Source organism: Lontra canadensis, unplaced genomic scaffold, assembly GCF_010015895.1.
Source record: "Lontra canadensis isolate GAN:19392208 unplaced genomic scaffold, GSC_riverotter_1.0 scaffold96, whole genome shotgun sequence".
In the NCBI taxonomy this organism is placed as follows: domain Eukaryota; kingdom Metazoa; phylum Chordata; class Mammalia; order Carnivora; family Mustelidae; genus Lontra; species Lontra canadensis.
The window spans coordinates 3,373,797-3,389,176 of NW_022631090.1; the positions used below are offsets into that span (position 1 = coordinate 3,373,797).

At 38.9% G+C, this 15,380-nt stretch overlaps 1 protein-coding gene across 4 annotated transcripts in view; it reads right to left on the reverse strand.

The window, feature by feature from the left end:
* AMMECR1 (AMMECR nuclear protein 1) overlaps positions 1–15,380 on the reverse strand; it is a 113,442-nt gene that overhangs the window by 45,288 nt on the left and 52,774 nt on the right. For 3 of the 4 annotated variants that reach the window (XR_004380230.1, XM_032837044.1, XM_032837046.1), the window contains exon 2: positions 15,256–15,366. The exons of the other annotated variant lie outside the window; for it this stretch is intronic. Coding sequence is in view for 2 of the 3 variants with exons in the window: in XM_032837044.1 (XP_032692935.1) it covers positions 15,256–15,366 (111 nt within the window). In the remaining variant the exon portion in view is untranslated. The remainder of the gene's footprint in view (positions 1–15,255; positions 15,367–15,380) is intronic. 4 annotated transcript variants of the gene reach the window in all.

The window sequence follows — 15,380 nt, forward strand, 5'->3', positions numbered from 1 at the left end:
TGCATAGTATGTATGGCCGGGGGGAATGACAAGGAAAGTAGGGCTCAGAATAGGGTGGGATACATTCAGGAGCGAATATTCCCACAGCTGAGAATTAAAGACAGGATAGAGGCCGTATCTCTCATAAGGACTGTTAAAAAAAGGATTTTATTATTTGAGAGAAAGACAATGTATGTGCATGCACAGGACTGGGGTGGCGGTAGGCAGAGGGAGAGGGAGAAGCTGACACCCCACAGAGCAGGGAGCCCGACAGGACAGGGGGCTCAATCCCAGGACCCTGGGATCATGCCCTGAGCCAAAGGCAGACACTTAACCGACTGAGCCACCCAGGCGCCCTTCAAAAGGACATTTTCAAACTTGCTAAATATAACGATACAAAGATTGTCACAATCCCCAGCCCAAAGCTTCATCCCTGGGGAAAGGGGGTGATGTCCTGTTTCATTTGTTGAATTCAAGTTTTACTTCTGTGTCAATACAGCCTCTCTACATGATTTCATTAACAGAATTATTAAGGATAATTCACTAGATATTAATAAATGGCACAACATGAAAACATGATTGGGATTGCTTACCTGAAACTCTGGCCCCCCCTCGCCCAAGGTGTTCAGCCAACACAGGTAGATCATTTCTGACAAACTATCATCACACACTCACACGACCTTCTTAAGACTAGGAGCTATAAAACTTCACGAAATGGCCACCGCTCTCTTATAAGGAGTAAAAAATAAATAAATAGGTGAACACCAGTGCCACTGTGAATGAAGTTTCCCTCATGAAACAATTCCAATAGACCCTTGTGGCACCAGATGCTTGTAAGTTGCTACCGTGCACTACAAGTAATACACAGGATCTTGGGCTATTTCTGGTTTATTTCTGGTTCTCCATCTCATCTGCAGAATGAGGATGTGTAAGTTTTTCTGTGGGAGCACTTTAAAAAAAAAAAGGTATATTTATCAATTTGAGAGAGTGAGAGAGAAGGGGAAGGGGCAGAGGGAGTGGGGAGCCCAATGAGGGGCTCAACACCGATCCTGAGATCATGACCTGAGCTGAAACCAAGAGGCAGACACTCATCCAACTGAACCACCCAGGCACCCCATGGTAGCACATTTTAAACTTTTCATTTTTTTTCAGATTTTATCTATTTGTGACAGAGAGAGAGCACAGGCAGGGGGAGCGGCAGACAGAACAGGCAGAGGGAGCCTAATGCAGGACTCGATCCCAGGACCCTGGGATCATGATCTGAGCTGAAGGCAGTCACTTAACCAACTGAGCCACCCAGGAGTCCCCATTTTTCTTAATAGCAGACCTTAACAGCTACAACTAGAATATCTTAAACATTTTGTCTACCTAAAACCTCTCATAAGAATGAAGTATGTCCATCCTTTGTCAAATGACAGCTGATGCAGTTACACAGCAAAAAGTTCCTTGATCTAAAATTATAAATAGAAAACAAAATATAGATATGTCTTACCTTAGGTTATGTCTAGGTTCCTCCAAATGAAATCACTTCTGCAAATGAATTCTATTTTCCTATGATTTATCTGTCCAAAAATCTGTTACCTTCATCTCTCATTTCCTTTGCATAGGCCGTGGCTCCTGATACTTGAATTACCTTATGCACCCCCCCCCCGCCCCGTACACAAGGACAGCGGTATACTAAGGGAACTCGCTCTCTTATTCGAACATTTATTTTGATCGATGCCTAAATCCCCCACAGCTACTTAAGGTATGCAGAAGTGTGAAAAATTTAGCTCAGGTCCTTAAGGGACTACCAGCCTAAGTAAGGGAGAAAATCATGTGCAGAATTAAGCACACAGCAAAGCAAGATAAATAAGGTGCTCTAACAGAGGGACCAGCCACAGGTAATAAGCTCACATAGGAACAAGCAGTAACTCTGGGGGTTTGGGGAAAACCCTGGGTGGATCCTTTGGGAAACAGAAGAACTCTGCTCTGTGACACTGGAGAGCCATGAGTATTTACTAAGTTATTTGCCTGGGAAATCAAAAATGTTCTTTCTGGAGGTCTTCTCAGTCTCAAAAGGGGATACACCTTAGGCAAGAGACAGAATGGCAGCCATCAACTCTGACACTTGACAAGGTGGCAGAATGTCTGCTCTATCAGGCCTCGTCATCCTTTTCCTCTCACCTCTCTGACCTCGGACACAAGCCTACAAATGACGCTTGGGTGCCCTGGTTAGCCTGACATCCCGGAGACTCCGGACATGACTAACTCGTGGGCAGGCATCTGCAGCCGTTTGCTGGTTTCTCTTTCACAACATCATTAATTTGCCCTGTTGCCATGACGAGTCTGTGGTATGTGGGGCCTGGATATGTGAAATGACAACTTCAGGTGCTGGCAACATTCTTGGGCAATTCTATTAGGAGACATGAGGCATGGACAATGTATCCAGCAATGCTGCCATTCATTTTACAATAATTACAGGCAGTATATGAATAAAAAAATGGAAAGGTATTTTTCTAACAGACTGTGAAATGCCTCTATCCTGAAAACAGACTTCTGATGATGTGCTATTTGTTTCAGAAAAAGAAGTTTTAAAGTAGATCGAGAGCAAAAACAAGATACAATGCCTAAGGTTCTAGTTTTCATTACCGTTTACCTCAAATTTGAAAAAGATAATGTGACCATAAAAGACCTGTATACAATTTTAAAAAATACTTTAAAAAAACCTCCCTTGCTTTTCAGATACTCAGATCCCCAAATCCCAAATGCAATCAGAGACATAATCTGGCTAATTTATTATTTTTCTTAAAAGAAAAAAAACCCCTTCTGATTGTAAGAAATGTAAGCATGGTACAACAGACATAATCCATGTCCGAATACATCCAGTTCCTTCTTAAAATTCCTTTTTAATCTCTATGAGAAACATGCCAGTCATGGATATTTATCCTCCATTTATATAGCTGTTTCTTGTTTTATGGTTAATTGGCCCAAGAACGTCACCTTGCAAAAATGAAAACTAAAGCAATAAATTTGATCTAACTTACTTGGATATTTGGAATCTGTTTCCTTAATTATAGTTTCTAAGGAATGGATTAACTTCTCACCCCTGAAATGCCTCCCCTTTTCACCAGGTGTAGAGAAGAGCAGAGCTGGGGCTTTTATCTACCGACCCTTTATGGGGAAGCCTTCCCTAAGCCCTTGCAAAAGTCAGAGTAGATTTCGGCCACTTGTACCTGACTGGAAATCTGAAGGCTGAACTCTTATCCCATGTAAACTTGCTAGGATGAGATGCGGATGTGGCACAAAGCAATTCAAAGCTCGGGGTAGGGGGGGTTGTCCCTGAGGAGATGATCTGTTCTGAAGGGACTATGGGGATTCAGAATATCAACCTGGACCAAGAGCATAGCTGTGAAGAAAACAGGCACATGAGGGAGATGGCATGCTGCAGGATTCCAAAAGGAAAGAGGAGCCAGGAGAAGCTGAGTAAAGATCGGAACTTAGGGATTGCAGGTGTGAGGGATTTTGGACTACTGAGTTGAGTAACTGAGTCCCTGCATGAAGAGAAGACTTATTCAGTGTGTGTTTGTTTTTCCTGTGAATGGAGGCCAGGGGATGCCGGTTGAGTTAGGAGAACAGATAGCTATAAGAAACTTTCACAGAAGAGCGAGCGATGTCACTGGAGGAGAAAGCAGTATAGGCAGTGGCTGGGAACACAGACTACAGAGCCAGATACAATCAGGTTCAAATTCAGATACGGTCATGTATTAGCTATGATTCAGCAAGTGACTTAACCTAAGTCCTGTTTTTCACTAGCTGTGGTAGAAGTGAAGTACCTTCAACATCACATATAATTGGCAAGATGAAATGAGGTGACTTACATAAAATACTTCGGATAGGTCCAAGACAAACACACAAAGAGAAGTTATGAGTGATTACTATAATTAGGAAACTTAACTAGCAGTATGTTGGAAGCCATGTTGGAGTAAAAGGGAAATCTAAGATAAGAATAAAGGTCATACATCCGTGTGTGTGTGTGTGTGTGTGTGTGTGTGTGTGTGTGTGTATTTGCTTTGGGTTTCGCTTCAGGCTTGTCTCACAGATTCTGTTACTATGGTTGAATAGCTCTAAGGGTATTTATTCTTCATTTTAGAGAAATATGCCAAAAAGGTGACGCAAGGCAGATAACTTGGGTGTTGAGACTTTATGTTACAAAATGACTGTTCTATTACAGGGTGCCCTGGAATGTTGTGCTTCCTAACATGAAACTAATAGAAATATATTTTCCTACTTTTATAGAGGCCTTCTGTTGTGAAAATTGCAGTGACAGTCCCAGGGAATGTCAGAAGACCTGTGTTCTAACTCTAGTTCCAACTTTGTACCAGGGACGGTTGGTTGGTACTAAAAGTTCTAGTACCCGTTCTATCTTGGAATCTATAGGCGCTCTGGCCCAGCCAATTCCAGAAGTCTAATGTAGGCAGTGAGAGAAGCTGCGGTGGTAGCAGCTTCAAAGGTTTCAATAATGGGGAGCCAGTTAAAATTATTAAAGGGTGGGTGGATGGGAGTCAGTTGTAAAGCTATGTATCTTACCACTCCTCAACTTCTAAGGGCTCAGACATTACTCAGAGGGTAAGTTTAATCACTGCTGGTTAGTGTGGCTTTCTACAAAGAATAAAGCGCTAAGTAGAGGCCATTTTTTACTTCTGGCACTTCAACTAAAGCGATGTGGTAACTAGAGATGGGGCAGTGGGTTTAGAGGTGTTTGAAAAGTAAATGGTTTACTTAACTAGTAGTGAGTTCCCAGTCAATGGAGATATTTGGAGAGGAATTAGATGCCCATTTCCTGGGAGATTTTAAGAGAAATTCAAGTAGCTGATAAGGGTGGGACTGGAGGATACTTAAGGATTCCTTCCAGCTTGAGCTTCTTCAATTGTTTCTAGAACCTATCCCAAGAGATCAACCCTATGTTAACTTGCTTTCTAAAGTGTTCTGGATAAGGACCCCTACCCCCTAGATTGGTCTAACTCCAGTTGGTTTTAAACTACCCCTCTCACTACCAGTCAGAATCAGAAACTTATAATAGCTCAAGTACAGTTGCAGCGGGGAATGATGACAAACGTAAGCTGACAGAAGCGGACAGAAAGGAAGAGAGTGGAAATGGTCATTGGGATCAAGTTGCTACAAAGTAATGAGGCTGTTTTCTATTTATTTGCCTTGATGTGGCTTGGTAAACTACGGCTGAGGACAATTTCAAAAGGGAGAGACAAATGTGGAAGGTTTATTATTACAAACCAGTGTGTCAAGTTGTAATCACAGAGGCCTGAACAAAGTGCTGAGCGAACACAGAGGCTGACCAACTTTCCTCTGGGAGTGTCAAGGAAATTTCATAGAAGTAATGAGCAAGCTGCATCTTGAAGGATAGGTAGTGACTGGGTAGAGGTGGAGAGAGGCGTGGCTGGCAGAGAAAAAAAGGTTCAAAGCCAGAGAGACATGAAAGACATGTATTTGTGAATAATTGTGCATGGCTGGAGTGAGAGGTTCGGGCCTTGAAGGCCATGCTTTTTTTTTTTTTTTTAAGATTTTACTTATTCATTTACCAGAGAGAGAGAGTGTGTACAAGCAGAGGGAGCAGCAGAGAGTGAGAGGGAAAAGCAGGCTCCCTGCTCAGCAGGGGGGACTCGATCTCAGCACCTGGGATCCTGACCTGAGCTGAACTGAGCCACGCAGGCATCCCAAAGGCCATGCTTCTTAAGGATAAGAGTAGGGACACCTGGATGGCTCAGTCAAGTGTCTGCCTTTGGCTCAGGTCATGATCCCGGGGTCCTGGGATTGAGCCCTGTGTCAGGCTCCTTGCTCCGTGGGGAGTCTACTTCTCCCTCTCCCTCTGCCCCTCCCCCACTCGTGCTCTTTTTCTTTCAAAAAAATAAATAAGGTCTTTAAAAAAAAACAAGAAGGATGGGAATATGAGATGGGGAGAGAGGCAGGGGCAGACAGAGGGTGATGGCACTGTAAGGCATTAACTTCACTCTAACTGAACTAGAGCTTTTGGAATGACCGGTTTTTACCCTAAGCAAGATGGAGACAGAGGGAGACTTCTTGTCTCAGGCATAAGGATTAACAGTAACTGAGGAGAGTTCCATCCTGCCAATGGGTGTGTTCATAGTCAGCATGGCTACTGGGATAGAATTAACTATTTGGGAGAAAGTTCAGTGTTGGGTATTCCAAATGTAGATTGTTTCCTATTGCTGAGACGAGGCTGAAGTTTTGGGTGTGGTACGGGGTCAACCACATGCTCTTATCTGAGCCCCTTTGAGAGTGGGTGCAGTCTATGTTCAGCTAAACGAGGCAAACTGGTGTAAATGGGGATTGAACCCATGACCTCATTAGCAGTGTAGTCTAACCAGCCGCTCTGTGTAGTTATTTACTGTTCTTATACGCAACAACCTCTCTGCTCATTTCTGAGGCGTAGCAGACTTCTCCCAACCTAGGTAAGTAAATCAACCCCCCTTAGCTAGGGAGCAACAGAGGTCATCTTAGAAGAATGGCTTTTGTTTAAAGGAACCTGAAGAAGGTTTTGTTTTTTTTTTTTAGTTTTTCTTTTAATTCCAGTATAGTTAGCCTACAGTGTTATATTAGTTTCAGGTGTACAATAGAGTGATTCAAAAATTTAAGAGACTCTCCTCCTATCCTCAGTGAAGTAGGAGTAGTGGGAACTTTCTAAGTCAGCTTTGTGGACCATAAAGAGCAGTTCTAAAAAGTAGCTGGGTAAAGCAACAGGAAGTTGAGTTCTGGGCAATCTCGTTAATTAAAGCTTCTGACGAATTTATTTTTATGGTTTTCCTAATCTTTTCTTTCATCACTGGAAAGGGCACAAAAGTTGGCATATCAACGTATAAACTTAAAAATGAGGGCTAAAAATGGGGATAATATCATGCTGATCTAATTTGAATGACGAAGCCTATAGTTCCAATGTGTTTATTTACAGGATAATTTCAGGAGCTGAGGTAAAAAAGTTCAAAATTAATAAAAATGAGCTTTCTGAACATGAGACAAGTTGTAAATCTACACTTGCATGACTTTACTGCATTTTCCTCACTTTTAAATTTTAAACACGTGGAAAATGCAAATTTGATGCTAATCATTAGAGCCTCATTCTCAATAGAATGTATTAAACACCATTTCCCATCTCTAAAAATTCTTAGCACCCATGAAACTCTTGTTCCAATAGAACTTTTTAAAAAGTTACCATTTGTCCATGCCTATTTTATTATATAGTAAGGGTTCTTAAATTTCTTTTGTAAAGAAGCAGCCCAGATAATGTGGCTCTTTAGAACAAGACTTTTATATTGAATATTTGTTCTTTACTTAAAAAGTGAGAGAGAGTGGCGCCTGGGTGGCTCAGTGGTTTAAGCGTCTGCCTTGGGCTTAGGTCATGGTCTCAGGGTCCTAGGATCGAGCCCCACATCGGGCTCGCTGGTCGGTGGGGAGCCTGCTTCCCCCTCTCTCTCTGCCTGCCTCTCTGCCTACTTGTGATCTCTCTCTCTGTCAAATAAATAAAATCTTTTTTAAAAAGTGAGAGAAAGGTAAAAAAAAATCTGGAAGTTGCTTCTACAACAAATATATCTACGACTCTAGATAGAGGGCTAACAGTAAGTGTTTGGCCTTTAAAGAACTAAAAACCGTTATCAATGATGAAAAGGGAAGTTTTCCAAAGGCTACTATTTTGGATATCCACATCTTAAGTAGTTTAAAGTTTGAAGGAAGGGCAAAGAATATGGAGGAGGGCTTTCTTTCTTTGCCTTTAAAGGAAATCTTTGAAAAAGTATTTTCTCATGCTTATAAAATAGGAACTGAAAATTGAGTATTATTCGCTGCACAATGCCCCAACATTCAATTATTTTAAAGTACTCAAGTTACTCCCAACATTGTCCCCTAGAAGTGGCAAGAACATATTATTTGTATGATACTCTAGACTGGAATCATTGCCTCCAGTGTTTATTGATATAAGCATCTTATTCTTCCAGGACACTAAGATACAAATCTCTTCTCTCACACTTTCAGGTCCTCATGATTCAAATACGTTAGATCCTTATAAGTAGACTCAATGTTTATTTTGTAAATGTTCAGACAAAAGTAAATATATTGTTAAATGCCTCAGTATGATTTTAGACTGCATCTAATATAATAATGATTTCATATAATATTTGTGTTCTAATTTATCTTTACCACTTCAGTCTTTCATCTGAAAAAAAATGAAGAATATCTCAGGCAATGATTCTCAGAAAAGGAAGTAGATATCAATTTACTGAACTGAAACAAAATATGAATTCATTTCCATGGGACAAGAGAGAAATGGAATCTAAACTATTAATTTTTAATCTTCTTCATTTGCCAAGCATCAGAGCTATAACCCAACTGGTTCTAGTTACTCTTTGGTGAACTCTGTGTGTGCATGTGTGTGCTTACACACTCTTTTAAATGTGCTCTATTTCTGAGGTTTTAATTTTTTCCATAGTAAGTTCAATTTTCCCTTCAAAATACATGTTATGAACCTCTCAAAAAATGCAGTACCTTGTATGTGGTACTTTGATATTAACATTGATACGCATCCCTGGAATTTGGGACCTTTTTGTCCATATAGGATAAAAACAAACCAAAAAACGGTAGTGTTTGCTTTTACTCAAAGTGGACAAGGGATGGGCCAGATTACATACTTTCATAAATTGCTTTAAATACGGTTCTACTTTTATTACAGACACAGAGTATCTGTTCATCCAGTGCCACCTCTGACTCTTTGGCAAAAACCACTTCCTATCTAGGACCATAAGTATTTATATAACTTATCTCTCCTACTATATCATAAATTCCTAAGGCAAAGTTTAGACCAGATTTGCAGGATGGACTGTTTAAACACGATTAAAGGGGAAATGGCAGCCTCCCAGGAACAAAGCCATGAAGTTTATAGATAGCTTAAGAATAGGGTCAATTTCTTGTAGTTTACCATCTTATGAAATGCAAGAACCCAGAGCTCTGACATTGCAAAAGCCTATTTTCAGCTTCTCTCGCACTTTCACCTTTTTATAGATGGCCTTTTCTGCTTTTCTCCTCAAAGGCACTGTGCCTGTGGCGCTTAAAGCTGAACACAGGGATTCCAGCTGGAGATCTGAAGATCTGAGAGATAGGATAAGGAACTGGAGTCTGACATACTACACTGAATTTCTGTGATAGTAGGTGCTCTATGAATCCCGATAGTTCCCACTAATTCAGGAGCCATTACCCATACTGGGAATGGTTATTACTCTTTAGTTTCTCCTTCCACATTCTGCTGGCCATTTTTCGGCCACATCTCTGTACATTTAGCACAACCATGGAACAATGAAAGAGTGCATTAAACTAGTGGCTAAAAAGAGGCTTCTAGATTTCCACAGTTTATACGGAGTCATGCCACCTTATGAATAATTTTGAGTAGAGGGTACAAAATGATCTAGGTTCCAAACTACACCTTAAATTAAATGTTTATGCGACCTGAGAAACACTTAGACACTGAAACGAAGAAACTGTGCAAGTTTTAGAAGTCAGGCCAACTTGCCTTTTGTAAAATTGCAACAAAATGTAGACTGCAAATTAAGCTAATTAATTGTGCATACTGTTTTTGATACATCTAATTTATTTCTCCAAAAAGTATATTTTAGCTAGGACTCTTGCCACCCACACTTGCCAAAACTGGTCTGGCCTAAGCACCTCCAGAATGAGCCCCATGACAACAGTGTACTTAGAAGTGACTCAGGTACAGCTTTTCTTTTCATGAGAAAAATCGATCTGGGTGATGCTATCATAAGCACTAATATTAAATGAGGGGGGGTTGTTTAAACCCCCTCATTATTCTCAATGAGCCAAGTCCAGTTACCTAAAATAATCAAGAATAACAATGATCACAAAATAGTCCACTCTGAGAAGGAAAAATATAATTATGCTGCTTACAATGGTTTTAGCCTATTACTGCCTTAGAAAATGACATATTATAATACTAAATATAAAAGCAAATTTGGTTTACAACAAAGCTAGTCACCCAGAAGAACCCAATCTAGCCAGGGCCTTTGAAAATAATAAAGTAGGTCTGTCAGCTATTTCTAATAGCTAAAAAATCCTAATAGAAAATGAACATTTGTAACACAGAAACAATCGTTCTTTATCTCACACACACACACACACACACACACACGCACACACCCCTCACTCACACAAAACAAACTCCAAAACAAAACACACCACCTTTTATGTGGTCCCCCTGTTCCTTAGTAAGGAAAAAACCTCCATTGCTATTTTCTCAGAATTAAGTAATGCAACAAAGTGGCATAGTTCAGAATCAAGCTCCAGACGCTGCCCACGCACCTGCATAATTACTTCACCACTGAGAGGTCTAAGTCCAATAAAGTAAATGAGAAGAAAAGAAAGTCTTTTAAGCTTGATGACAGACCACATTTCTGTTTTACAAAATAAGAACACCTCTATTATTCCCTCATATGTTCTGGAAGAATTACCACCAACCTGAATTTACATAAAGAATCAGACCTACGCTTTGCCGGGCACCTTACTGACCAAAATTTTAAGGAATCTTCTTTGTCTGAGACGTTTGTATTCATCTATATGAGTCGTGATTCTCTTCCTATAAAAGTATATACTCTAAGTACTAAGAGAAAGGATTGATAAGTTTGCCTCGGCTTTCTAACATGTAATAGCCAGAAATGCAAGTAGCTTGGCAAATACTAGACATTATTCTTCTTCGACTGGGACAAAGAATATTTCTACTTGGAATGTCTGACCACGAATAAATATAGTCATTTGTGGACTTGAACATGTCACCATGGATAAACTTCTATCAGTAATTCTGAGCTCTCCATCCTGCTACTTGTTTGCTCTAATCTTGCCTGCTTTTACCCAGAGTCTCCAAGGACAAGGAAGGAATAGTATCTTCCATAGTTCCATGTTATAATTCTCACAAAGTCTTTCTGTTGCAGACACAGAAATTATACATTTTTACAATTGGGAGGAAATCCGCCTATTTATAAAGTTTTAGTTCAGCCTTAAATCAAAGTTTCAATTAGGAGAACATAAAACTTGACTATGGTAAGTGTCTGAATTTTAAGACTGTATTTTATAAATAAAAACATAATCTACAATAGGCATTTCATTTAAAAAGGACCTGGCCACTTTAGATTTAGGTTTTGGAGATTAAGGGACCATAAACAAATTAGATCATTGTCTTCTGTAAAATGGTTAGTTTTTAGAATGGAAAAAAAGAAAAGCAGTACTCAACTGGATATGTGTATGCCCATGTTCACAGCAACATTGTTTGCAATAGCCAAGAGGTTGAAGTCACCCAAATGTCCACAGACGAATGAATAAACAAAATGTGGTAGATATATACAATGAAATATTACTCAGCCTTTTAAAAGGAAAGGATATTCTAACATATGTTACCACATGGGTGAACCTTGAAGATACTATGCTATACCAAATAAGACATCACAAAAAGACAAATACTGTATTTCACTTATATGAGGTATATAAAAGAGTCATATTCAGAGACAGCAAGTAGAATGATCATTGCCCGGGGCAGGGAGGGAACAGCAGGGAGTTAGTGTTTAGTGGCTACAGAGTTTCAGTTTGGGAAAGATGAACACATTTTGGATATGAATGACGGTGATGGTTGCACTTTAATGTACAGAACTGTACACTTAAAATTGGTTAAAATGGTAAATTTACAATGGTAAATTCCAAAAAACATAAATTTCATGTTATATATATTTCACAATAAATAAGGGTATATCCGAGTAATATTCTGAAAACAACAGTCTACCTAATCACAGATGAAGACAGTGAAAAGCCAGATACTCTGATAATTTTTTTTAAATACCTCTCTACCTGGTGAGTCTTTAATTTCACAGTTCATTTTTTGTTTTCATTTGATTCCATTTGTAAATTTTGTGATTTATGGGTTTTTAAGATTGAAGAATGAACTCCAAGAATCCCTAATTGTCATGTTTAAAAAAACTGTATTCTTCTCAATGTCTAGTCCATTATTTACAGGTCCCAGAGAATACAATTTCCTATCACACCAAAGTATATTTTTGTAATAAGCATTGTCCCTTTTTTCAGTATCAATCCAAGTCAGTTTTCCTCTGACTAGTCTATACAACCCTGTATTATGTATTTTTTATAATTCCATCTGCAGATTTTCTGGAATTTAAAATAATGTTCCAAAATTTCAGTCTTAACTCCTAGCTAGATTTTTGTGACAAATTATCGATCCATGACTTAGACAATTTGTAGTAACTCTCTTTTGAGTTCACTATTTGCATGACAAACCTGCAAAACATAATTTCTCAGAAAAAAATGGTTTTGTTTTATCTCAAACGTCTTAGTTAAGGGCTTGGAACTTTGCAGTCAGATGGATTCTACTGCTTACTAGATGTGTGAGGGGATAGATTATTCAAATTCCATAAACCTCAGTTTCTTCAGTTTTAAAATGTGGTACTGATACCTAAGAGTTGTGAGTAGCATGTATATAAAGCTTCTCTGCAGTATCAACATGTAGCAAGTTTTAATAAATGGCAGCTATTAATAATAATACCATCAACAGCAGAAATGGTAAATGCCCCTTATTAGACTGAAAGGCATTATGTGGCGACTTTTCTAAAGTTGACTCTGTAGTTTCGACTCTAAGATGAATCTAGAAAAAAAGAACAACTGTATATTGTAAGACGCATTTTCTTTTGTTCATCTCTTCCAAATAACTTCTTTCTTATTGTCATGTAAGCAAAAAGAATCAAGTCAAACAGAAATGAAACGATTGGGTATGAACATGTGTATACACACACACACACAAACATACGCATCTAGTGTGCCATACACTATTTCAGGAAGTTGTATAAAAACATGAGGGAAAAAAGTTGAAAAATGAACAGGAAGAGCCATAGACTACAATGAGGGTAACCATGTATACAAATGTCAGCAAATTTTCAAGCTGAGCTATTTGACTGATTCATTCAGAATCACATTATTGTCCCAAAAAACCCCCACTATAATTCCTCTGGTAATATCCCTAAGAGACCAATCTGCAAGTGTGGAGAAGTTGAGTATTTCATCCTGTCTTACCACTATAGGCAAAAGAATTTCAGATTTTCTTTAAACAAAACCCAAGTGCTTACTACAGTCACCACCACTAAGGATTTTCTAAAGTATATAACATTTGATACTGGAATTTCTGCCACAGTGTCATTAAAAAGTACAAAGGGTTTCTGTACTATCCACCTAGACTCCCCAAACATAAAGAAAAATCGAAATTTTATGACAGACTTGTAAATTTCTGAAAATGTGTTCCTTGGGATACGGATGGCATAAGACAATGAATGGGGTGGTAGGATAAAAGGCTTCTCGGGCACCTGGGTGGCTTAGTCAGTTCAGCAGATGATCTCAGGATCCTAGGATCTGGGATCCAGCCCCACATTGGGCTCTCTGCTCAGCAGGAAGCCTGCTTCTGCCTCTCCCTCTGCCTGCCGCTCCCCCTGCTTGTGTGTGCGCACGCGCTCTCTCGCTCTCTCTCTCTCTCTGTGTCAAATAATAAATAATCTTAACAAAGAAAGTGTTCTGTGGTCAAAAGAGTTGAAGTTTGGGAAACGCTGCATTCTAGATCTCACTTTTGGAGATTCACAACACTATTAACATGAAAGGTTCTGAGAAGTCCTGCAGTGAGCGCAGCTCTTTAAATTGGCTTAACCAGTGTTCCCCAAATTTATTTAGCCATAGGATCCTTTTTTCCAAGCAATAACCAAGGAACCAAAGTTCCTCATAACTACTTATTTTAGGAAATGTGTCATAAATTGCCTTTGATTAGCTATCAAAAGAGTAATTTTGTATGTACCAGTCCCAAAGAGGTAGTCACTGGCAGAATTTGCTAAAGTCCCAAAATTATCCGCAGTACTTCATGTCAAGAAAAAAAATCTAACTTGATTAGACTAGACTTTACACTATCTTAAGCAAGTTCAATTCATTTCCAGAATATGTGTTTTGACCCCTTTACTGCTTGTATGTTCTTAATCAAGTCCAAACACTCAATTCTAATGCCTATGCAAATATAAAAAAATGAAGGTGACCCTCCAAGCCTTTGTTTTCCTTTCCAGGTTTCACTGTAAGCTAAGAAAACCCTGTAGCTGTGAGCTGCACCTTCAAATATAAGAATGCTAAACTCGGTTACCAGCATTTTATTAACTGGTAGCACAAGCCACATTTATGTAACCCTAAAATAAAATAATGAATGTTCCACAATGTTAATCCAGAAGCAAAGTAGTGACTGAGTATTATTTCATTCCCCTAACACCTCCCTAACATCCTTATTAAGTATGTAAAACAAAATCCTGTAATTACTACTTTAACTACTGGAGGTTAAGCAATGTGCCCCAAGTACCAATAGTCAGCAGGGACCAATTTCTTGTTGGACAGATACTTGTGCATATTACAACTATAGAAACTGTATCAGATAATCACCCTGAAATATGAAAAACAGGAAATTCCTTTACTAATAGCTTATTATTTAAGGAATTTTCTTCTTTGAAATAATTTTGGAATCTAAATTGCTAGAAATCTAAACTTGAACCAAAAAAAAAAAAATCAGATGGCATGCTCGATAGCTTTTTGTGAGTTCGGAAATTAAAAACAAAGTCTTAACAACTGCAATGAGGCATTCATTACTTTGTGCTTGTGTTAGAGGAAACAAAATAAGTAAGCTACAATTAATTCTGGGTAAAGCATGAATGTGAATGATTACGCTGCCAGGCTGTGGCATCCCTTTCTTCCAAGGTTCTCCCCTTCACTACAAAAGTACATGAAAGTGTAGCAACATGTGTAAGATGACAGATATCAACAATTCTTAAAAAGCCTAACAGAGAAGACGCAGTGTTATTATGGAAATAATACATTTTGGTAAGCCATTGACATTTGGGTACTGATTTCAAGTTACACAAAATAAGCTGGCCTCTGAAGGAAGACACTTTAAAACATCTACGGCAGAATAAATGTAATCACAGTATTTTATATTATGATAATATAGCAATAATGTTTTATCAGAGATAAGGCAAATGGTTGAAGAGAAGGAAAAATCTGATGTGAAAGAAGTCAAGAATGTTAGCAATTTAGTAAAGGCAAAGGAGTTAAAGTAGCAGGTTCAAGTCTTATAAGTTTGTTTTGTTTTGTTTTGTTTTCAATGTAGAAGCAGAGGTAACAAAAATTGATCTTCACCTGGTAAGTGTGTACTCCCTGAGTCCTGAATGCAAGTTCATGGCAGAAAAAGTACCTATGCATCCACGCAATCTTTTGTCTCGACCGATCTTCCATGTTACAAACAGTGGGCTGTAACGGAAGAT